The 25,782-nt window shown below is 41.7% G+C and overlaps 1 protein-coding gene across 2 annotated transcripts in view; it reads left to right on the top strand.

Moving 5' to 3' along the window:
* Window positions 1-25,782, top strand: part of scaf4a (SR-related CTD-associated factor 4a) — a 48,667-nt gene that overhangs the window by 14,956 nt on the left and 7,929 nt on the right. The window contains exons 5-15 of one of the 2 annotated variants that reach the window (XM_060908380.1): window positions 5,317-5,449; window positions 5,622-5,767; window positions 5,856-6,032; window positions 6,145-6,233; window positions 6,412-6,526; window positions 22,587-22,745; window positions 22,971-23,041; window positions 23,191-23,381; window positions 24,420-24,520; window positions 24,619-24,732; window positions 24,818-24,974. In XM_060908380.1, coding sequence (XP_060764363.1) covers window positions 5,317-5,449; window positions 5,622-5,767; window positions 5,856-6,032; window positions 6,145-6,233; window positions 6,412-6,526; window positions 22,587-22,745; window positions 22,971-23,041; window positions 23,191-23,381; window positions 24,420-24,520; window positions 24,619-24,732; window positions 24,818-24,974 — 1,453 coding nt within the window. Of the gene's footprint in view, window positions 1-5,316; window positions 5,456-5,621; window positions 5,768-5,855; window positions 6,033-6,144; window positions 6,234-6,411; window positions 6,527-22,586; window positions 22,746-22,970; window positions 23,042-23,190; window positions 23,382-24,419; window positions 24,521-24,618; window positions 24,733-24,817; window positions 24,975-25,782 lie in introns of both variants that reach the window. The other variant, XM_060908379.1, reaches the window with a different exon arrangement.

The raw sequence follows: 25,782 nt of genomic DNA, 5'->3' as shown, positions 1-25,782 counted from the left end.
TGAGTAAATCCTTTTTTTTTAGTGCTGTCAAGCGATTAAAATATTTAATCGCGGTTAATGTCGCGACTGTCATAGTTAACTCGTGATTAATCGCAATTTAATCGCACATTTTTGTCACATGAAAAACCATTGTAATTCTCTTATCAGCATAAAAACGTGAATGGGCTTGCTTTGTATTGCAAAGCATAACACGTCTTGACACAGCCACTGCAAAGTGAAACCTAAGCCGAACACCGGGGCTGGCAAAAGAACCATGAGTGAATTGATCTCCTGCTTGAGTTAGTCTACAACTCAGAGAGACTGGTTACACAGTGACGGTAGGCTTGACATGCTTGATTATAATATAAAGTACACTATTATATTAACTTTAAGTTGTTCGTTGATAAATATTGCATTGAATCTGATCTTTACTGTTTCAGCTCACTTAACACATTTTGTACTTTTACACTTTCTGCCTGTTGATGCGTCGCGCTGTCCAATCAGAGGCGGCCAAATTTGCATATTACAGGAAGGATTTCTGGGATAGCATTGAGTTTACAGTTCAGAGGGATCTGGCTTCTTTAGACGCTGTCTTCTTAAAACTGAATAAATATTTAAAAAGAGCCAAATGAGCCAGTCTTTTGAACGGCTCTTTTCAAAGAACGGATCACAAAGATGCGGATCCCATCAAAGAGCCATAAATCCCATCTCTACTAGCACGCCCTGCCCGCGCTGGTTCTTTGGGAGGAGGACAGAGGACTCTGGCTGTGCGGGGCATTACAGTCTAGCTGCTATCATTTGTCTCTGTTGCAAGTTCCTGGCAGTTTCAAAAGCTTATGAAAAACCTACATCATGTCACAGAGCGTTAATCTCGCGATAAAAAAATTATCGCCGTTAAAATTGAGTCAAGTTAACGCGTTAATAACGCGACATTTTTGACAGCACTACTTTTTTTTTTTAAAGCAAATTAAAAATAAGCACTGGATAAAAACCCATCTATCTTTATGTAAATAAAGATGCACATTTTGTTGTCCAGTGGTTAAGTGTGTAAGATGCTTTGCTTTGTACTTATGATCGGGTTCCCTGTGATGGTGTGCGTACGGACGTCGTACAGTCGCAAAAGCCATTAAAAATCAGGTCGATGCATTGCTTTTAATTATGGAGCTCAGCTGTGCTATTACCGTCGGGGGGGAGAAAAAACAGCAATTATGTGGAAGTCCTGTTTCGTGAGTGTGGTATCCAGCTCTGTGGGCACAATCCAATTATAAAATGTAATTAATCACTCTGTTCCCAATTTCTCTCTGAAATCTGTCTGTAGCCTATAACACAATGACGTGAGAACACTTAGAATTGCATAGTTATTGTCTCATTTGTGTGTTTTATGACCTCACTCGGGACGGAGTCCACCAGGGGCTGAGGTATTGTTTTCAGTTGGGTTTTTTTTTTTTTTGGTTAATGATATTATGGGAAAACAGCTGGACCAGTCTTCATGAAACTTTCAGGATAGATGGGCATTGGTCTCAAATAAAACCGCCAAAATTTTGGGGGTCATCCGGTCAAGGTTATTATGGCTACTGCCTCATATAGAGGCGGTAGCCACTATTATCATCGTGCTGTAGGAGTGTAACAGTCATGCAGTACGGTGTGTTCTGATTGGCTGAGAGCAGCAGAGAATCAGAACTATGTTTACTGGCCAAGTATGTTCACACACAAGGTCAAAATCATTTTTTCGCGATATCTTCCTTCATATTCATCATAAGTGCTACCGGGCGAGGTTTGTTTTGCCTGGCGATACTTGTTTTGCTCTTGAACTCCGGTCACAAGTGTGACTCAACTGATAGTATAAATGTTATTGTAGTGGTTTCAGAAAATTTTTAAAACAACTTGTTACAGCTGTAGTCTTGAGCCAAAATAACCTTATTATCCACCACTGTCAAAAAGTCAAAGTCCCTTCCCACGCCATGTGGCACATAGGGCAGCGCCGAGCTCCGTTTCCGTAGCCCTCGGCCTCTCGCCTATTACATAGTTAGGGTTACAGTGGGGGCTAGTCCTCTGGTAACCGCAAGAGTTTGACTCCCCACTTGCATCTGTATTGCAGCGTGCCTTGCCAAACGGCAGTAGGTACCATTTTTACGATGGTCTTTGGTATGACCCGACCATGAGTAGAACTCTCAATCAAGAGGCGGACACGCTAACCACTTGGCCAACTCGTGGTTATCCACCACTGTGGGCGCATGTAAACAGTTGGCTGGTTATTCACAGCAAGATGTACAAAATGCACGACATGGCTGAAAGTGTGTGGACACCTGAAAATCACAGCCGTGTGTGAGCCTTCCCCAGACTGTTTCCACAAAGTTTGAAGCACACAGTAGTAGACGATGTCTTTGTATGCTGGAGCATTACAGTTTCTATTCACTGGAACAGAGAGGCCCAAGCCTGTTCCAGCATTGACAGTGCCCCTGTGCATAAAGCGAGATCTATAAAGACAAGGTTTGCCAAGCAGTGGAAGAGCTCAAGTGGCGTGCACAGAGCCCTGACCTCCACCCCACTGAACACCTTTGGGATGACATGGCATGCTGACTGTGTCTCAGGCCTCGTCAACCACCATCAGTGCCTGACCTCACTAATGCTCTTGTTCGTGAATGAGCACAATTCCCACAGCCACACTCCAAAATCTAGTGGAAAGCCGTGTGTGTGTACTGTACGTAGTATTGAAAGGTGGCTAAATAAAACCACTTCTTTCATCCCAATGTTATACAGAAATGGAAGGAGAAGGTGAAAAAACGCTCACAGTTTTGGGGTTTTGTTATCCCCCGCTAGCCGAAAGGCCTGAAGGGGGATCATGTCGTGGCTATGTCCATCCCGGGAAGGGTGCTCACTTTCTGAAATCAACTCCTCTCACAGTTTTTGGAGGAATTTCTTGAAACTTGGCAGGATTCTTTGTTATATGTCAGCAGAGATGCCTGCTAGTACGGATTGGCCGTATTTCGTACGGAAAAGTTGCGTAAATACGATGTTACGGCAAACAGTGTTATTCTGTACGGAATTATTATAAAGTCTTAAAAAATTCCAGTGAGTTGTTTTTAAATGTCCAAGCGACTTTTTCAATCCATGCGCAATTCATGGCTAGGCTATTTATTTTTACGACAACCACACATGCTGTGTGTGACATGCGCAGATTCCACACATGCTGTGTGTGACATGCGCAGATTCCACACATGCTGTGTGTGACATGCGCAGATTCCGTACATGCTGTGTGTGACATGCGCAGATTCCGCACATTTGTTCGCGCTATTTTCGATACGGTAGAATGGCCGTGCATTACACCCAGTCAAAAGGGCAATGGATACGCGCACTGCAAACTGTGTAGAACTGACAATAACATCACTCATGGTGGTCGCGATGACTGCAGGCGGCATGTCAACTCCAAAAAACATATGGAGTATGCTGAAATGGCGAGTCAGGCGGAAAGTAAATCTGGGGGTATCCAGCAGTTTTTTACGAAATCTGTGGATGAAAAGACATGGAACGTGACGTGCTGAAGCGGTGATGGTTGACCTATGCTTGGAGTTGAACTTGCGAATTAGTGCCATGAAATGTGAGTTAAACTTATTCAGTTTCTTTTTACATGTATGATTTTTATTCACTGAAATATCAAACACTGGCTGTACTTCTTTAATTCAAAGTCTTTTCAGTGTTGCAAGTGCAAATGTACATGTAGTATGATCAAAAACAGAATTTTATGATTAGTGCTGTTGGGATTGTGGCAAAAAATTGATCATTCCACTGTTTTAAATACAATTATAAATGTCATTTTATTCAATGTCTCTTCTGAAGCATTATGCTGAAGTATTTATATATTGGGACATTGTTATCTTAATGTCGGACTCTCTTTGGCATGAAATAAGAATTTTTTTTTTTAATTTTATTAGAATCCGTTAACAGGTAGAACATTTTGCCAGGCAATATAATATAATACTTTTGAGGAGTTACATTCAATACCAATGATTGGTAGTCAACCGTAATGTCTGCAAACAGGGAACACTATTGTATTTATAAAAATGTGATATATTGTATGCTCTAGAAATTTGTTGAGTGGAAATTCAGTTGAGATGGCTGCTCGCGTTTTGTTTATTCAGTTCACACAAAACAGTTCTTTTTAATAATTTAAATGTTAAACATATTGGTATATACACCTCTTTATAATGGAAATGTGCATACATTAATGTTGCTGAAAGTCATTCCAAAATACTGAAAAATGTTTTCAAGAATACTTAAATTCAAAATTTGGGGTAGGCATCTCTGTTGTTATATGTCGGTAGTGTGCAGATTATTTTGTTCAGTTCGTTCGCATTTTACCAGAGTTACAGCCCTTGATTAACAACCTTGTACTTTGACAATTTCCTGAAGGTGTGCTTGCCTTCTGACATCAACTCCTCTCATAATTTTTGGAAGAATTTCTCGAAGCTTGGAAAAAGGCCTTGTGATATGACGGTAATACGCATATTGTGATTTTAATTTCTTTTTTGAAAATTTTCCCAGAGTTTTGACCCTTGATTAAATAACTTGTAGTTTGATAATTTCATGAGGGTGTACGTTGTTCTGAAATCAACTCCTCTCACAGTTTGTGGAGGAATTTCACCAAACTTGGCAAAAGGCTTTGTTATATGAGAGTTATACGTATATTGCAATTTCATTTAATTTGGGCAAATTTTCCCCGAGTTCTGCCCTTGATTATTAACAAACTTGTACTTTGGCACTTTCATCAAGGTGCACTTGCTTTCTGAAATCCACTCCCTTTGCAATTTTTATCCCCTGCTGACCGAAAGGCCCGAAAGGGGATTATGCCGTGGCGATTTCCGTCCGTCCCAGGAAGGGTTCTCACCTTCTGAAATCAACTCCTCTCACAATTTTTGGAGGAATGTCACAAAACTTGACAGGATTATTTATGTCTGTAATACGCATATTGCAATTTTATTCAATTCTGTCGCATTTTACCAGAGTTATGGCATAGTTGCCAGTGGGGGGGGCTGTGCTCTCAGAGCACTTTTGTTTGCTATTTTAGACAACAGAACTACACCATTTAAAGTTAATTAGCAACCGTATTGTCAGTCACTGGCATTTGATGTCTGCTTCTCTTCTGATCACTGAGGTGCAGCTGAAATTGTGATCACTTAAAAAAAAAAAGTATTTTCCAATTTTATATTTGTAACTGCTCACTGCTTGTGATGTGCACGTCTTGTATGCGCCTTTTTCTGAGCATAATAATAAAGTTGAGCCTGTTTTTTCCTTCTCTCACATAAGGTCAGTCTCTATTGTTACCTTTTATACTTGCAGAGTAAGATTGTGCGCGTCCTGAACCTGTGGCAAAAGAATGGCGTGTTTAAGATTGAGGTGATCCAGCCTCTTCTGGACATGGCTGCCGGATCCAGCAGCTCAGGCCCGGTTCCAGGTGTGGACAACGGCCCAGGTGGGGGTGAGTAGTGTCAAATACTTCAATGCCCCCCCAAAAAATGCTAACACTTTTCTCACCAATTGAAATTGAACACGATGCAGATGTTGCTTAATCCACCCCAGGAGATAAGATGAATGGTTTTATTTATAGAAATGACATCTACGTTGTTAATTTTGTTCCTCTCCAGCCGCGTCTCCTCCCTCCCCAGCACGGGAAACTGAGAGTCACCCAGCAGTGTCTGTTGACTCTGTGCAGGCGCCTGTGCCACAGCTGCAGAACTCTGACGCCTTTGCCGCTGTAGCTCAGCTCTTCCAGTCCTCACAAGGCCAACAGGTTTGCGACACCGTCATCCCAAAGCACTGCATGTGTCTGTGACGCTCTGCCTCTGTAGCTCGTTTTCACTCTGGCGTTCTAACTGTAGCTCCAGCAGATGCTTCAGACGTTCCAGCAGCCCGGGAAGCCCCAGTCACCGGCGCTGGAGAATAACATGATGACCCATCTCCAGATACAAGCCTCAACTATTCAGCCACCCCCGGGTGCGGCACAGGGCCACCCACACACCATGCAGCCTGCAGAGAAGAAAGCGACATTTGACAAGGTGAGGACACATCTAAAATGCTGGTATGAAAGACTTTGATAGGTGTCTGACAGGATAGGTTCTGAATTCTCATAAAATTTGGCCTGCTAATTATTTTTCCTCGTGTTTTCAGAAGCTACTCGATCGTTTTGATTATGATGATGAGCCAGAAGGAGGAGACGAGACCAAGAGGGATGAGGCTTCCTCGGTTCAACCTGCCTTGTATGCTTTGACCTAGCAACTTTTTATATGTCTCCATTATTGTACATTTGCAAGTATAAAAGGCTTTGCACTTGTATGTATGAAGTCTTAATGCATTTGATTTTCTCCAGAAGTGGATGCTGGTGTTGATGTGTGTGTGTGTGTGTGTGTGTCTGTCTGTGTGTCTGCCTGCCTGCAGTGGCTTTGGAGAAGGTGTCCAGCCGCCTCAGCAGGCTTCAGCAGTTTTCCCTCAAGCTCCCAGTCAGATGCAACACTTTCAGCAGCATATGATGGGCATGAGTCAAGAACACCAGGTAGGTTTAAAGTTTTATGTTAATCAGTGTATGGACACTTTCGGACCAAACATTTCCCGCTGTTAAGAAATGCACAACCAGCGCTAAGAACGCCTCAGACCATGTTTACACCAACATATAGGACACTTACAGGGCCATACCCCATCCCCACCTTGGACAGTCTGACCACCTGTCTTTTGGCCCTTTTCCACTACCCTTTTTCAGCTCGCTTCAGCTCACTTCAGCCCGACACGGCTTGCGTTTCGACTACCAAAAACCAGCATGACTCAGCTCGCTTCAGCCCTGCTTAGCCCCTAAAACTCGCACCGTTTTGGAGTGGGGCTGAAGCGAGCCAAAGCGAGCCGAGTGAGGCTGGGGGCGTGAGCAGACACTCCCCTGTGCACTGATTGGTGAGGAGGAGTGTCCTCACATGCCCACACACGCCCCGCGAGCACGCTGGGATCTGTAAACACCAAAAACCCGTAAGGAGAAGAATTACGAATTACGAGGATTTCTGAAGCCTTATGCGCCTCGCCTCATCTATACGCTCTTGCCAGTATCTGTCCGCGTTGTTGGTGACAACAAGCCACAGAACCAAGACCAGCAACACTAACGACTCCATGTCCTCCATGTTTATTGTTTACTATTCGGGTCGTGAGACTACCGCTTAAAAGCTCACTGATGTCACTGTTTGCGCTGCTTAACGACATCACCTGACGTCCACCCACTTTTGCTAACTCCACCCAATGTGTCCACCCACTTCCAGCCAGCACGGTTCAGCGCGGTTGTAGTCGAAATGCAACTCCAACAGCCCCGCTCAGCCCGACTCAGCTCGGCACGGCTCAGCCCGACTCAGCCGCGTTTGTAGTGGAAAAGCGGCAATAGTTTCTCATCCCAGTACACAAAGCCCTTGTTAACAGTGCTAAACCCACCAGCAAAAAGTTTAAAGTTTGGCCTGAGGGGGCCATCGGACAGACCTGGAGGTGTACACCTCATCTGTAGTGTTCTACATTAAACATTGCATGGACAGTGTTACTGCTAGCAAAACCATCAGTGTACCCAAATGAGAAACCATGGATGAACCGCGAATTACTCAAGGCTAAGGATGCGGCCTTCAAACTGGGAGACATCTCAGCCGACAGCATTGCCAGAGCAAACCTGTATCGGGTCTGCAAAGAAACGCCTACAAACCACGAATCGAGGAGGACTTCAAGAGCAACTCCAACCCACTGAGGATGTGGCAATTCATCCAGGCCATCACAGAGTACAAAAGAAAAAATAACACACAGCACACACCAGCCAACAGCACCGCAAGTCTAGCGGAGGAGCCCAACAGCTTTTCTCCGAACAACAATCCTAATTTTTATCCCCTGCTGGCTGAAAGGCCCGGAGGGGGATTATGTCGTTGCGATTTCCTTCCATCCTGGAAAGGGTGCTCACCTTCTGAAATCAACTCCTCTCACAATGTTTGGAGGAATTTCAGGAAACTTGGCTGGTTTCTTTGTTATATGTCGGTAATATGCGTATTGTAATTTTGTTAAATTGGGTCACATTTTATCAGTTTACAGCCCTTGATGAACAAAATTATACTTTGACAGTTTCATAAAGGTGTGTTTTCTTTCTGACATCAACTCCTCTCAGAGTTTTTGGACGAATTTCTCGAAGTTTGGCAAAAGGCCTAGTATGACGATAATACGCATATTGCGATTTAATTTCGTTTGTGAAAATTTTCCCAGAGTTTTGACCCTTGATTAAATACCTTTGATAATTTCATGAGGGTGTACATTCTTCTGAAATCAACTCCTCTCACAGTTTGTGGAGGAATTTCACCAAATTTGGCAAAAGCTTTGTTATACGAGAGTTATACGCATATTGAAGTTTTGTTTAATTTGGGCAAATTTTTACCATTTATGCCCTTGATTATTAACAAATGTGTACTTTGGCAATTTCATCAAGGTGTGCTTGCTTTCTGAAATCAACTCCCTTCGCAATTTTTATCCCCACTGGCTGTGAAAGACCCGAAGGGGAATTATGTCGTGGTGATGTCTGTCCCTGGAAGGGTACTCACCTTCTGAAATCAACTCCTCTCTCAATTTTCTGGAGGAATTTCACGAAACTTGACAGGATTCTTTGTTATATGTCGGTAATACGCATATGGGTCCGTCTCAGAAACTGGTCTCTCATGTGGGACATTATGGTCAAAAAATATATTTTCTAATTTTACTTTTTTTTTTTTTTGCATTTACCTAACACTCAATGTTTCTTTTGTCATGTTTAATAAGAATAAAGATAGGATCTTGCTTTATCTGGCCTCCACTGTAGAAATTTTTTTTGATTACAATTCAAATGCTTTTGTAAAATTGATTTCCATATAAAATAACTACATCATGAAGAATTAAAGCCCCTCCTTCACAGATGAGTGAAAATATTGAATAAATTTCCTCTTTTTGATTGCTTGGGTTAAAAATGCCAAGTTATGATGACTGAATTGATTATTCACTTAAATATGATGCATTTTGGGTATTTGATATGGCGAAATAGGACACAATGGAAAAATCAAGAACACTCCGGAAAGATGAGAATAACGGTGGTGGTAAAAGAACAACGACTGTACCGGCTGAAGGTCGCACGGGTCTCTGCTGCGGCGCGCGAGCAACGGGACATCACTACCGCACCGGATGGAGCGCGAGGCGGGGTCGGGGCAAAATGACTGGCCGTAGATTCTCTCAAAAGTTCGATCTAAATTGACCATGGTTGCAAAATATTGGCCAAAAATATGCAAACACTACGAAATATGAAAGTAAGATGAAAAAGAAACATTCTATTGCCTTATACTGCAAGACTAAAACAAAATAAAACTGTCAAAACTCACCTTTTCAGTGATAACGTCCGAACAGATCACCCGCGTAACAGACCGCAAATGGAAGCACGATCAACTTCTAACTGTTGGAGTGGAAAATTCCATTCTACACATGCAAATCGTTAATGTGTGTCCTTCCCCGCACACACATAACATGCTACGGTAAGAAATAGACCACAACTCATTTTATAGCTCAGAAATTCATACAAGACCAGCTACCATCATAACATATTCTGTAAGAAACACATTCTATACCTAACTTTTCAGCTTTTCTTTTTAAAAAACAAAATCACAGATTTATAACTAAATTTTTATATGGCGTAGTGATTTTAAGTTCCTACTATTAGTGAGGTAATGACCTTGACCCTGAGGCTTTCCGTTTAGATCAAAACACACGATCGTATTGGTTTGGGGTCTGCGGAAAATGGAATTACAACGGTGATCAAATATTTTGCATGATGTTTTATTACGGTTATGATTATTCTGTGAGCGCACCAATCCTTAGGTGTATAAAGTTACAACTTAAAATACAATTAGTGATAACTGTAGACTTTTCAGTGGACTACAGCCTTTTTAAGGGAATGCGATGTAGTCAACCATTTATCATGTCCCAGATCAAGCCACCATTTTCCCACAAATTTGCAGAATTTTTGCCAAATTCTGAATATTCACATCAAAGATTTAGTTTTATCTGTATTATTTCATCATTTTATTTCAAATTAAAACCAACATCACCATTCAAAACCATATAGTTTATTGACTGAGTATATTTAGTCGGGTACCCTCACAGTACCCAGTTTCTGAGACAGACCCATATTGCAATTTCGTTCAATTCAGTCACATTTTACCAGAGTTATGGCACAGTTGCCAGCGGGGGATATAGTGCTCTCAGAGCACTCTTGTTCTGTATTTTGACCGTTTTCTGCACTGCAGAATAATACTGAAGACACAAACTCTGAAACAGCATATGGAACACATGGAATTATGTGATAAACAAAAAAAAAATATTTCCAGCAACAATAACCAGCCTCCACTCAGCTTCACACTGTCTGTAGACTCACTAACTTTGATTCTCCACGCCCATGAGGTGCGGCAGGCCTTCCGTAGCGTCAACACATGCAAAACAGCCGGGCCAGGTGGTGTGCTAGGACGTGTACTTCAGGCCTGCGCAGAGGTATTTACACAGATCTTCAGCCTCTCTCTGTCATCAAGCACAGCGCCTGCATGCCTCAAATCCACCACCTTCGTGCCTGTACTCAAAAAAAAAAAAATTGACAGTGGTGCAGAGGTTAGGCTACAGTCACACTATAGCTCGCGATGCTTTATGATGGGTTATTGATGAAAACGAGGCGTTTTGGTGGCAGTGCTTCCCTGAGCTTCGCGAAGTATCCCTGAACCCATCTGCGAGCATTCGCCGCTTAGTTTGTCAATAAAAACATGGGCACCAAATTTCAGTACATGCGTTGAAATTTTTCACAGTGCCACACAACTTGCGAAGTTTGGAGAACATTCGCCGTGCATCGCACGATTGGTGGTGACACTACAAACTTTTCACTGCCAAGTATTCGCAAACCCATCGCGAGCTGTAGTGTTGCCCCACAGCAAGAAGCTTCCCGATTCGAACCTCACGGCCAACGGGTCCTTTCTGTTTGGAGTTTACACGTTCTCCTTGCCTGCGTGGGTTTCCTCCCACTTCAAAGACATGCAGATTAGGTAAAAATTGTTGAACTTGCTGGATGTCACTCTGGATAAGAGTGATGTAAAGGAACAGTAACCTGCACCAATTGCTACCAGCTGGTAGCGCTTACCTGTCATTTCAAAATGCTTTGAACGGCTGGTCCTCAACCACATCAGAAACATTGTCACAGCTGACACAGACCAACACCAGTTTGTTTACAAAGCGAACAGATTGACTGAGGACGCCATCTGTGTAGCTTTCCGTTCAGCACACTCTCCTCTGGAAAAACATGATGCTCGTGTCACAATGCTGTTTGTCGACTACAGCTCGGCCGTCAACACCATCAAATCAGACAAGCTGGTCGTCAAACTCTGTACACTGGGATTAACTCCATCCTTATGCAGCTGGATCCTGCCGTCCCCAAAACGTCAGGCCACGCATCAAGGCGTCCCCCAAGGCTCTGTGCCAAGCCCTTTCCTTTATGCATTTTTCACACATGACTGTAATATCATTCCCACAACTTAACAACAGTCATTGGACTTAGCACCGACAACAGTGAGGCTGTGCACAGGGAGCAGGTTCAGAACCTACCGTCAACAACCTGGTCTTCAACACCCAAAAGACCAAGGAAATGATTGTGGATATTAGGACGAGCAGGAAAACCGTACACAGTCCAGTTTACATCAACTCCAAGGTGGAACAACTTCTGTGTTTGTGCACATACATTTGGGTATCTGGAGTGCCAACCAATTCACAAACTCTGAAATCAAACTACTTGGTTCCTTTTGGGCTGCCTGTTTAAGAAAACACACCAACAAACAGATTTGGTTCCACTTTCTTATAGCCCTTTTTACACACACATTCCTTCACGTGCATATCACGGGTAAATTCAGGAGCAAGATCAATGTAATTCTCCTATTTTATATTAAACTTGGGTCAAATATCTGTCGCATTTTGTGCAATTTTTTTACCTTGCGCAATACCAGAAAAATTCAGTTGAAATCAAGCCATTTGAGGCGAATTGGTCCGCCTCTGAAAAAACTTTTGCATTTGGATTTCCCAGCAAACGTTGATTTTCGTGACGTCGCGTGCGGGACGCCTCCCTCTGAATCCTACGTCAGCGTTGGTTTGTTTGAGAAAACGACCTGGTGGTTTTCTGCAAATTTCTTCAACGTTATTGCGTAATTATTAAAATGCAGACATGCCAACCATTACGGTTTGCCCGTAATCATTACGGTTTCGGTGGTCCAATTACACTATTACGACTTTGAAGTCGATTATTATGGTTTTTGCTCATAATTGATATTTTCAAATTTGCCGCCAGAATTCCCACACTTGCTATTTCCCAGTCTCCCAGCAGAGGGCGCTATTACTAGAATGTCAGCCAATGCTTTAGAAACACGGTCTCCATGGGCAGATCTACCGGGGTGGCATAGGAGAAAGCCTTGCCACCCCTGATGCCACCCCAGTTGGCAGCGACGAATTCAAAGAAAAATTATAGCCAATTTGACATTTACGTGCGCGAATTTCCAATGTCCGACTGCGGCGAATGCAGCACGAGATTGTTTGTTTTGGAAAATTGAGAGGCACGAAGCGAGGGAGCCAGGAGTCGCGAGGAAAGGAGACACGGGAGGACAGAGGTAAAAGCTGATTAACTATCTGTCAAGAAATGAAATTATAATGAATGAACAATGCTAGCATAGTTGCGATGCTGATTTTGAGAGGATAAAAATCAGGTTGGAGAACGTTATTTAGCTAACTATACATGTAATGCCAAAAAAAAGTGTGTTTCCGGTAACCCGACCGATCAAGAATTTCCGTGTCGAAATTGCCGACCGTAAAGTTTTTATTACAAATTTCCCTCGATAATTTAGTGTAAGCGGCGTTAGTTTGTCATAATTTTTTGTTTCAACGCATTCAAGTTGTGAAAGAAACGGTAAAAAGTAAAATGTTTCGCCACTTCTATCAGCCCTCCTGCATAAACATGGAAGCGCACTTGTATACTGAAGGAGGAAGGGAAAACTGAGCCGAGGCGCCATTTTGAATCCTCATTCAAGGCTGTAATGCAAATTGCTTCCTCTTCAGTATACAAGTGCACTTCCATGGCAGGGAAAAACACTACATTTTGCCGCCTATGTAGTCCCCTATTTATACAAATAGGAGTCATTCAGGATTCAGCCATGTTTTTGCTCGGTGTTTTTGCTCGACCCAAGTTCTACAGTAGGCTAGGCTAGGCCGTCTGCTTTTAATGGAAGTAGCCTAGCCTAGGACGCTATTTTCACGTTATTTCTTGATAAGGTGTTTTCACGTTATTACATGAAAATATCATGAAATAACGTGATAATTTCGTATCATGAAATTACGTGATGTTATGTTATTACATGATAAATATATTGTAAAAATGTGATAACTTTAACAATATCAGTGTTTCCCCTAGAAAATGTTTGAAGGTGCGGTGGCAAGACCTGCGCTCAGACGTCCCACCCCAGTACGAGGATAAAAACAGCCAACAGCACAGAAGGCTATACATAGATTAATCCATCAGTCATGACTTTAGCCCACAACATGCCAGCACATAACTGCGCAGAATAAAATGCTAAAACAGCCAACAGTACACAACCAAAGCACCTCGGTAGTAGGCTAACTCAACTTAAACAACTTGCTTGTATCAGTACCAATGCAGTATAGAAACATTGAAAACAGAGGAAGCAGTGCACTCAGCGGTGCTAATAGAAGTAACCAATGACTTACGCTTAAAACTTCCCAAAGGCCTGCCTGCGTCTGTCATTGGCCTGCATGAACTCCTTTGCGATGGCTGTCATGTCAGTTTGTTCCTGAATGTCACGGTGAATATGGCAGTTCATCAAGTCATTCAGTCTCTTTTGTGTCATTGTGGATCGGAGGTATGATTTCAGTCGACGAAGTGTGAAAAACGAACGCTCTGCTGATGCCGAGGGCACGAAGGCCAAAAGCCAGGGCACCGAGGACATAAAATAAAACAATGATTTTAAGTTCATGTCTATAATGAATTTAATTTAAGGACTAATGACTCTTCTGAGGAAGATTGGAGTCCCGGTCAAAACTATCAAGCAGGTAAAGAAACATCTACAATATGTCTGAAGATAAGAAAATATTGAACACATCTAAACTTATCAATCCATCACTCACTTCAAAAAGTGTAAAACTTATTAAACCTATATCCTCCCGTAATTTTTGTTCAATTGACACCGAATGTGCAAGAGCATCTTCAGACTGTACTACTATGCAGATTTTTGATTAATCAAAATTGAGCCTGGAGTTCATCAAAATGTTTGACTGTAAATGGAACATATACTAGCATGCAGGCTACTGATTAACCCATAAGAGTCCAGACCGATTTCTCAATCAAGGAAAATTATTGAGGAAATAAAATGAACTAAATAGACGACAAAGAAAACATTTCTGACCTTTTTTTAAATAGCACTTTCATGTCTCAAGATCTTAAATATTAAATTGCAAATTTTCAGAACACTGCAACACTATTACACTGTTAACCCCAAAGTTCATTCTATGCAAACAGTTTGAGTAAATTCCACTTTTAAAGCTTTATTGCATTACTTAAACAGTATGAGTATATGAAGAGTATATGAGACAGTCATTGGGTGTACTCATTTTTGTAATTTAAACAAACTAAAACTATCATGTTTTACCTCAGGCCACAGTGCTGCCCTGTTGTGATTGGCTCAAAACTCAAGACAAGTTGAGTTGACGGCTACAGAGGAAGTTGCGCCCTTTTGCACTTTTGACAGCAAGCTAATTAGCATGTTAGCGGCTACAGTCGGTACTCAGCACGTTAAAAGTGGGTCAACGTTGTAACGACATAACGCTACTGTACAAGCAATGCTTATTTAACGGTAACAAACTTAAGCCCTATGTTGAAATTCCTCTCTTATTCGCTCGTTAATTTATCACGCAGTCTTACCTCAGTCAACTTCTTCCCTCCTTCTGTGAAAATTCAACGTCTCAGATGTGGACACAAGTGGGCGGGGGATGCGTTTGATTAAGTCTTCTGATTGGCTGGTGATAGATTGGTGGGCGGGGGATGCGTTTGATCAAGTCTCCTGATTGGCTGGTGATAGATTGGTGGGCGGGGGATGCGTTTGATTAAGTCTCCTGATTGGCTGGTGATAGATTGGTGTCATTATAGCGCGTAGGAGCGGTTCATGCCAGGCTCGAGTCCGAGCAACGTCAAAAAATATTGGAATACCTGAAGGTGCGGTGGCCCGCCGCAGCCAATTGTACATGGCGGAAACCCTGAATATCTTTTCACGTAATTACTTGATTCTAAGCCAATTTTTTTTTGAGTGTGGCAGCAATACGCTTCCGTAGATCATAACTCGAACTCTCGCGATATATATTTTTTTATTCGTTTAAAGATTTAAAACACTTTTATGATGATGTGTGGTATAAAGGATTCTGTGCCAAAATACTATTTTGTAAGATGTTTACTTTTGTTAATTTTTTCGAACAAAATAAAAAAAATTAAGAAAAAAAACTTTTTCCTACCTACCGACCTTATTTTAGTATTTCATGTTACCTGAAACACACTATCTTTTTTTTTTGGCCTAATGTTAGCTAGGTCTGACATTAGTTTTGTGTAAAGTCGGCCACAAAAGTTAATATTGATTCAACGTCTGTCAAGGAAAACATTGCTATTGGCTGAAGCTTATGATTCAAATATTGAGGATCTTAAACATGAGTTACATCAGACGAGGAGAGTACTAGACAGAAAAAAGGGGGAACAGGAGAGTCCTACCACTCTCATGGAGTTCACTCAGTTTTTGGACCCATGCCAAGATGTTGTTTTTTTGAGTTGTTCAGGTTGTGTAAATAGCGGTTGTCTTGCCTGTGAGCAGTGCATCCTGTGAACGAAGTTTTTCATCTCTCAGGCTCATAAAGACTTATTTGTGGTCGACTATGACAGAAAAGAGACTATCAAGTTTGGCTGTACTCAGCATTGAATCAAAGCGCACAAAAGCATTAGATCTTGATAAATTTGTGAAGCGTTTTGCTGAGCAACATGGAAATCGCCGCATTCAGCTGTTGTAGGCATGACAAGTTCATGTTCTGCTCACTGGTGAGCCTTTACAAAGCGTGAGGAAAAAAAACTATAAAATGTGACACTGGTGTAAATGGTTTAAATCATGCTGAACTTGAAGCAGTGTCGTTATTGTTGTTGTTTTTTAGTGTCTGTTCTTTTGCATATACAGTATAAAACTGTCCAGAAACGGTATAGACCTCATCTGAGAATGTGTGTTCTTCGTGAACAATAAAAGCATGAGATTAAGTTTGTCTGTATGAGTTTGTAAATGGCAGCCCGTGCCCTTTTGTAGTGTGTACATACTATTTGTCATCAAACTGTGATAACTGTGATTAAATTCAGTATATATACGTCTGTAATACGTTGCCACCCCTCAAAAATTCCTGCCCCCCTCTTGCCACCCCATAAATATTTTTCTAGATCCGCCCCTGACGGTCTCTGATTGGTTAACCTCAGCAATTTTATCAAATTTCGACCAATAAGAGCCCTGCGCACATTTTGTACTTTAGAAGAAGCAAAAAATGGCTGACAGTTCAGCCGATCCGTCTGACCCGCCGCCGAAAAAAGCAAGAAAAACAATCGGCAAAACTAAGACCGTGTACCAAAAATTTAAAGAGGAATACAGTACCTTGTATCCAGTTATCACAAAATCAGGAAAATCCACGAGTCATGCGTTGTGCACCGTATGTAATGTCCATTTCTCTGTAGCACATTCCGGTGTTTACGATGTCAGACAACACGTGAGTTCTGTCTCGCATCAAACTTTGGCCAAATCTGGAAGTGCTAACCGGACGATCACCTCGATGTTCGTTGATCGATCCTCGATTGACAGCGTGACAAAAGCTGAAGTTTTATTCACAAATTTTCTCGTGGAACACAACCTGCCAATCGCCGCAGCTGATCACAGTGGGTCTCTCTTTAAAGCCATGTTTCCTGACTCCAAAGTCGCTTCGAAGGTAAGTCTGTAGATCTCTAGTCCATTATGTGATCAAGTTATGGAATAGTAAATCAGTTGTTAGCGACTCGTATTTTCGTTGCTTTAGCGAAATTCTTAGTATTTGCCTACAACTTACAAGATGTATGAATATAAAAGAAACGTTGATAAAATCACGTTTTTAATTTTTTTTTCTTTTGTGTAAATTGTTGAAAATTAATCAAAACTCTCTCTCCATATACACACACACACACACACACATATATATATATATATATATATATATATATATATATATATATATATATATATATATTAGTGCTGTCAAGCGATTAAAATATTTAATCGCGATTAATGTCGCGACTGTCATAGTTAACTTGCGATTAATCGCAATTTAATCGCACATTTTTGTCACATGAAAAAACATTGTAATTCTCTTATCAGCATAAAAAAGTGAATGGGCTTGCTTTGTACCAGTTTTTTTTTTTTATTGCAGAGCATAACACGTCACAGCCACTGACATCCATAACTTCCATATTAGAAGAGAAAACCAAAGGATGAAAAATAAAGTGCATATCACTGTGAAAATAAAGTTTTATTTTACTCTTCATTAGTTTCTTTTGAAGAGAAGTATTTGCCATAAAAGAAGAAAAAAACAGATAACAAAAATAAAACATTCATCATACGTTCAAAAACGTTCATCATAGTGCGGCACTGTATTATCTAATGCTCACTGCTTATAACTCTACACCTACCCGGTGGAGATGAGCTGGGAAACTGAAGACTGAAGGAACAGTATTGAAAAGTATTTTTCCAGTCTCACCTGTGAAAGGTAATCCCATGTGATCTCGTTTGGACGGTAAACCTGTTGGTACAGTTAAACGCAGCGCGCGACAAGCCTCAGCAGGAACTACAGGTGACTCGCAGGGCCAAATTAGAATTTGCGTTAACGGCACTATTTTTTTTAATCGCGTTAAATTGAGATCGCGCTAACGCGTTATCGCGTTAACTTTGACAGCACTAAAATATATATATATATATATATTATATATTAGGGCTGTAACAATATGCGTATCGAAATCGCGATACGCAGAGCCACGATCCGTGTCGAGATACAAGAAGGCAGAATCGCGGTACACCCTTTCAAACTTCTCCTCAGCCCAAAAACAGAGGTGTTAGTGCTTCCAAACTTCAATTTATGAATACTTTTACTTTTTATTTAAATTACATTTTAAACTTACTTAAATTACTTTTATTTTTTATATCTATTAGTAAGTCATTTTTTCGCCGACCTGCAACAATCTTCTGCGAGTCACGCAACGTCCACATTCGCCACTGGCAACCATATGGCGTCCTTGGCCACCAGAGCATTCGTTTCTTTTAAGCGGTCGCCATTCTGGTTGCGACGCGGGGAGCGAATCTGTAAACAAGCAGCTCATTGGCTGGCTAAGTGTGCCACAAGCCAATCACAATCACCGACAAAGCTGCCTTGACCGGAAAGGCATGTCTGCTTGGGCGTTAGCAGTAGTTACGCAGAAGCCTTCTGCGGCAGTTACACTTTGACACGCGAGCAATGTTTCACTATAAAAATTCCGTAATTTCCATCTGTTTTCCGCGATCACAGAAAATCATTGGCCCTATGAGAGTGAGACAGTGAGAGAGCCACCCCTATACCCCCCCCAAAAAAAAAATCTTAACGGATTTACACGATTTGGAAAATGACTTTTTCAGAACTGAAAAAAACAGAGCTTCTGGCTCAACAGTATTATTTTGAGAAATAAAACAATCTTTGGATGTACATTTGTGCATACATATTACTCATTCTCTGCAGTGATCTGAATTCTCATCTCATTATCTGTAGCCGCTTTATCCTTCTACAGGGTCGCAGGCAAGCTGGATCCTATCCCAGCTGACTACGGGCGAAAGGCGGGGTACACCCTGGACAAGTCGCCAGGTCATCACAGGGCTGACACATAGACACAGACGACCATTCACACTCACATTCACACCTACGGTCAATTTAGAGTCACCAGTTAACCTAACCTGCATGTCTTTGGACTGTGGGGGAAACCGGAGCACCCGGAGGAAACCCACGCGGACACGGGGAGAACATGCAAATTCCGCACAGAAAGGCCCTCGCCGGCCCCGGGGCTCGAACCCGGACCTTCTTGCTGTGAGGCAACAGTGCTAACCACTACACCACCGTGCCGCCCGTGGTCTGAATTATTTATTAAATTAAGTTAATGTAAGTAAGTAAATGTTAATAAGTCAAATTTACTACTTTAAAAAACATATTTAAAAAAAAATCGTGGGTGTATCGAATCGTGGGTCAAAAATCGTGATACGAATCGAATCATGAGTTGGGTGTATCGTTACAGCCCTTATATATAAAATAAAAAAGGCGCACCCCCCTTTGGAACCCCCCATGCACGCTCTGCGTGCATTATGTCTGCCATTGGCAGACATGGACAAATATCTCAAAACAACCATTACAGTTTGCTATCATACAGGGTTGGCATGTCTGAAAATGGTTAACAGATGTATCGTAGGAGGGTGTAGTAACACCAGTCTTGATGGGATTAGTACTCATCGTTTTCCAAAAGACCGGACAATGAGAGAGAAATGGGAGCACTTGATCTACACAGGCTGTGCACTGAAACCATGCAAAGCTCGCGCAACCTGCTGGCGCTTCCGCAAATAACGTCACGAATCTGGCTCCAGACTCCCTTGGGATTTTTCCAGACGCATTTTGTTGTTTTGTTTTGTTTTTTCTGCTGTAGACAGATGGCCTTGTGCAAAATTACCCTTCTGGATGAGTGTGTAAAGGGACATACTTTCATATAAAAAAAAACCGAAATTGGTCCAGAATATGCACTTTAATATTGGTGTCAGGAAGGCACCTTGGTATTCCAGCGTTCGAGATTTGTAGGGAACCAAATGAAGCTGCGCCAGTGTGTTTGTACATTGCGTGCTGGCATTCCACAACCTGAGATGTGACGTTTCACGACAGGGCGTTGACATTGAGGGTGAGGTATCTGCACATTTGAAATATGAATGCCCTGATCATACCGGTGCTCCTTTTAAAAACAGGGTAAACCGAATGTTGAGGTGCTTTTGTTAGCCGTGAACATTTCTACCACTTTTCAAACAGTTACTGGGCATCATATGCAATATGTAATCTCTTTGGTTAAACGATTCACGTTTAAGGGAAGTAACTGGATGGATGGATGAGATGAGATATAGAAGATATTACACAGTGGCACAAAGATATATATGAAGTTTACCTTCGAGTGGTGAATATATTCATGAATGAACAAAGCTGTGTGCATATATAAAATATTTCACGAGTGAGAGAAGCAAAAGCGTGATGATACTTTCAACACGAGAGGATAAACTTCATGTCTTCATACCACTGTGTCATGTTCTTTATATTATATGGAAACATCCACAAAAAAAAATGCGTTAATCAAAAGAATTTTAATTTTGAACCCGTTTGCCATTTTGATAATGCGCATCAAGTAAGCGAGAAAACATTGGGAGTGACATCATCGGCGTGAAGATATTGGGAAGAATTATCCATACAGGACACTTTTTCGATAGAATAAAAGTATTTTTTTTGCGGTCCAAATCCTGCGCTCTGATTGGCTGGCGAGCAGGTCCGTATCCTATGCTACGGACCCCGGTTACAGAGTTCTGGCGACTCGTTCGTTCACAACAGCAAAAAACATGTAGCATTTTTAAAAAATAAGATTATCAAAAATCTTATAAATTTTTGCCAGCATTTCTCAGGAGAATAGCATTAATTTTACAGCATGGATGGTGATAACGACAGTGTTCACAGCAAAAGCGAGTTTTACTACCCTGAGGAAGAAGAAATAAAATAAAACATTTCAGGAGAAAGCTAAAAACCTGTAATTTGCTAACGCCGAGCAAAAACATGGCTGAATCCTGAATGACTCCTATTTTTATAAATAGGGGACTACATAGGTGGCAAAATGTAGGGGTTTTTTTTCCTGCCATGGAAGTGCACTTGTATACCGAGGAGGAAGCAATTTGCATTACAGCCGTGAATGAGGATTCAAAATAGCATTGATTTTACAGCATGTACAAAAGTGAGTTTTACTGCCCTGAGGAAGACAAAATAAAAGAAAACATTTCAGGAGAAAGCTAAAAACCTTTAACTTGCTAACAGTTTGATCTCATTAGTTAATGAGGCTCATTTTGGACCATGTTATCCTAATACATAATATTACGTAGAGGTAAAAACTTTAAACCAGTACAATCTCTTCAAAGTTTCACCACATGGCTTTATTTATGCAATATAAAGGTGATAATACTGTATAACTTTGGTTGAGCAAAAACACCAAGCAAAAACATGGCTGAATCCTGAATGACTCAATTTTGTATAAATAGGGCACTACATAGGCGGCAAAATCTAGTTTTTTTTCCTGCCATGGAAGTGCACTTGTATACCGAGGAGGAAGCCATTTGCATTACAGCCGTGAATGAGGATTCAAAATGGCGGCTCGGCTCGGTTTTCCCTTTCGGGCGCTCTCGTTTTCTGCTAGAATTTGGTAAAGAAAAAACTAAATATATTATTTACCAGCTTAAGCTCGGTCTGTATGGTGAAATACCGTGACCTCGGCCTTGAATACTGACCTCGGCCCAGAGGGCCTCGCTCAGTGCTTTCAAGACCTCGGTCACGGTATTTCACGATACGGACCTCCCAGCTGGTAAATAACATGTATGTATTCTATTCCCTTCTAGCGTGTTTCATTCATTTGGTTTGACCTCATGCAATATTGTTAGCATTATCGCTTATCTTACAAGTATTACGCCACTCAACCAATGGAGAATGAGCGTTGAATGAATATGGTTGTCAAGATAACATGACATCACACGTAAACAAACATGGCTAACGGGTTTGCTTTGTTAAATATGGAAGATTTTGAGAGAATTTTGAAAGAGAAAGACGCGTTGAACACCCGAAAGGAATGTGTATGTTTTATAAAGACTATAATATTCTTTATAAAATCGCTTTTTTTTTTCATGGTATATCGGATATATTCCATTCAGCTAGCATGATAGTGAATTCATCTTCGACTCGTTCAATATCATGCTAGCTGAATGGAATATATCTGAGATATACCACGAAAAAAAGCCAGCCAATATTATTGAAATGTCACTGATCCGCGATATCTTCTGTATGAAAAATGAGTTTATCAACACGAGACAATAAACTTCATATTTTCACACCAATGTGATTTTTCTTTTTAGTACATAGAGACATTCACAAACCAAAAAAAAAAATGCCCAAATTTTTCAAAAGAATTTGATAAATGTTCCTCAATGTCCTGGATGTAGTTCTTATGAGAAATGACTGGTGTATTTCCCAGTAAAACACTTGTCTGTATAACACACTTCACTTCAGGGAGTTGGAAAATGTTTCAGGCCGTCATTGTCCCTGCTATCAGTGTTCGATTCGATCGTTGCATTCCTTTATCCTTTGTTTGAACCGTCTTCTTCCAGGTCCCATCTCCAAATGGACAGGCTCAGGCTTTCAACCGAATGCCTCCTCAACCTTACCCAGGGATGATGCCCCCGGGTGTAGGTCCTGCTGGATTCCCTGGACCCTTCCCCCCTCAAAACAATGCCTTTCCTCAGCTTATGGCTGGACAGCAGCATCAGGCAAGTCTCCCAGCTAGCATTTCCCTGATATTTACAGACCATTCAAAGAAAACCTAAATCTGTGGTCACAGAAACAATATGTAGTTGAACGTAACACAAATTCTGGATTTTAACATTTAACAGAGTATTCCAGAAAACCTCCTGCCTTATCAGTTCATTTAGTTAATAAATGAGTAATGCACTTTTATACTTTTTTTTTTTTTTTTTGACTGTGTATCCCCACAGGAAGCCTCTGGAGAGTTAGAAACAAGACCGAACCAAGATGGCAGTAGGACAAGGTCTAGGTCTGGTTCAAGGTGAGGTGTGACAGTCAGCCTTTTAAAATCAGATAATGTCTGAAGAACACTTATAATTAGCACAGTCATTCTTTTCTTTATTTTCTTGAGATGAACTTTGCCAGTTTAGTCTGCATCATATCACCTGTGTTCGTTGTCCATTTTCCCAGATCTCCTAAAAGGAGGCGGTCACGGTCGGGTTCACGTTCCAGACGTTTCCGACATCGGCGGTCACGGTCTCGCTCCAGAGAAAGGCGGCGCCACTCGCCTCGCTCTCGCTCTCAGGAGAGGAGGGAACGGGAGAGAGAGCGAGAACGTAGACAGAAAGGCCTGCCTCTTATCAAAGCTGACACTCTAAGTGGTGAGCCATGATCATTTTTCTAAGTAGGGCTTGGGCCTAAAAGCTCCACAAGCCTATTATTACTTAAAGGTAGACTGCCTTTCAGATTTTTCAAGTTTAGGTCATAAAAAGAATTTTCCCTGACACCCAGTTATTTTTGCTTAATGGACCGAAAGGTACTGAATTCGAATCACAGACTTCCAGTTTTTTAAATTATTATTATTTTTTTAATAGAGCAATTAATGAATTTAGGGCCATGTGGCCCTAAATTTTCCATTATTTCTTTCTTGCTTCACCGTGACCCAATTCAAGATACTGCGTCATGCATCACGTGGTGGGCTTTTCCCATTTGCACAAGGCATTGTGGGATACAAATCTGAAACAGGAGAGGAAAATGGAGGACGCGAATGAAACGTGAAAGACCGACGACAGTAACGGAAAGCGAGAAGAAAAGACGTTATGTTATATACGAAGGAAAGGAAACGCAGGGCCAAACTAATAAATATCGGCGTCAGCGAGCACCTCGGTGTGATCAGCTGTTCGTTTAGCAACAGAATGATGGAACTTGGTGCACAGTCAAGGTAAACCTGTAGATGGCAGTAATGCAACACTGGATGCCAGCTGCTGTAAAACCCTAAAGATGAATACGACGACTAGGGTAAACCTGCGCATGCGCACACTGGACTTCCTCTGTCTGCTTGACTGCGTGAAGTGAGCGATTTCGTGCGTATTATTTGCTTGGGAATCCCCTCGAAGTAAATAACTTTCCAGCCACAGAATGGCCCTTTTTTAAGATATTACAGAAATAAACGTGCATCACAATGACCAAATTTCAGATGGAACTAAATTTCACCGATTTTATGAAATCGAAAGGCCGTCTAGTTTTAAAGCCCGTTCTGTAAATTAAAAATTGAATTTGTAAGTTTTAAATTTGATCCTTTTCATGTTGATTAACAGTACCTTATTTTACTGTTTAAGATTACAGTTCTTTCTCAGACTGATTCTTAATCTTTCATTCTTCCTGAAAACAACCCCCACCCCACCCCTTTCCCCATGCAGTGTGCAGCACTACACTTTGGGTTGGCCAGCTGGACAAAAGGACACAACAGCAGGATGTGGCATGTCTATTAGAGGAGTTTGGTCAGATAGAGTCCATAAACGTACGTATTCTACATGTTCATTCTCTTCACTAAGAGAGTATAAATATTGCAATACAACATAATTGATATCGTGGTTAATGCGTTCATCTGTTTGGCAGATGATTCCTCCTCGAGGTTGTGCCTACATTGTCATGGTTCATCGTCAGGATGCTTTTCGAGCTCTCCAGAAGCTTAGCAGAGGCACTTACAAAGTTAACCAAAAAGCCATAAAGGTACTAGAAATGTAACCATCCTTAATCAAATATGCAACATCTCTTATTTCATTCACACAAAGACTATGTTCGTCTGTGTCCACAGATTGCCTGGGCTCTGAACAAAGGTATTAAGTCAGAGTTCAAGCAGTATTGGGATGTAGAGCTGGGCGTCACCTATGTCCCCTGGTCCAAAGTCAAAATGGAAGATCTGGATGTTTTTCGAGAGGGTGGCATGCTGGATGCAGACACACTCTCACCAGGTAACATAACGCACAGGCTAATATGTTTCTTACCACTGATAGTGAACCAGCTGCACATGCCAAATCAGGGCCTCTGCATGCTCTTGCGACAAGGCTTTCGCAGATAGCTTTTCGCAGACAGTTGTAATTTATCGTTGAGCGGGGAGTAATAGGCGTGCGCGATGTTATTCACCGCCACAACGCAAGGGGGCGCAAAGTCGCGAAATCGCTAGGAGTAGTCGGTGGGTGTGGTTAGTGGAGTGTTTATCCTCCGGTTACTTATAATGACTAGAACTGGAGTCGTATAGATGTACGTACTTCCTCACTTCCTCGATCAACCGCTCTTCGTGCTGCTCCATCTTCGCTCGTGTTTTTAAAAATGGCGGTCGTGAAAACAAACCAAACCGGAAAAGCAGGGAAGCGGAAGTGTGTGTACAGCGGATGTAGAGTGGACCAATCAGAGCCCTCTTGTCTGCGACGCTGTCTGCGAGGCTTCTGCGGTGGTCACAATTTTTGGGAGGTGCGCGCAGAGCGTCTGCGAAGGTGGGGGGGCTACGCAGACGCCATCTGCGGCGCCGTCTGCGAGGACTGGGTTGTCAGCATAAATTGGCCTTAAAATGTGAGTTTTTGCGTTTTCACCGTTGCTTTGAACGTTTGTGAAGTTGACGTGTAGATTCCTGGTGAACAGTTTCTCAGCCCTTGCAATTGTTCTGTAATTTTGTTTCCTTGCTGACGGGCATCACAGCTTTTGTGATGTTACATTTTCCCCACTTCAGGTTCTAGAGGTGTAGAGATGATGCATTATGGGCAAATCTTGATTTTTTTTTTT

The sequence above is a fragment of the Neoarius graeffei genome, chromosome 25 (assembly GCF_027579695.1).
Source record: "Neoarius graeffei isolate fNeoGra1 chromosome 25, fNeoGra1.pri, whole genome shotgun sequence".
In the NCBI taxonomy this organism is placed as follows: Eukaryota; Metazoa; Chordata; class Actinopteri; order Siluriformes; family Ariidae; genus Neoarius; species Neoarius graeffei.
The sequence above is the reverse complement of the archived record's forward strand: the minus strand, read 5'-3'. Positions and strand labels throughout refer to the sequence as shown.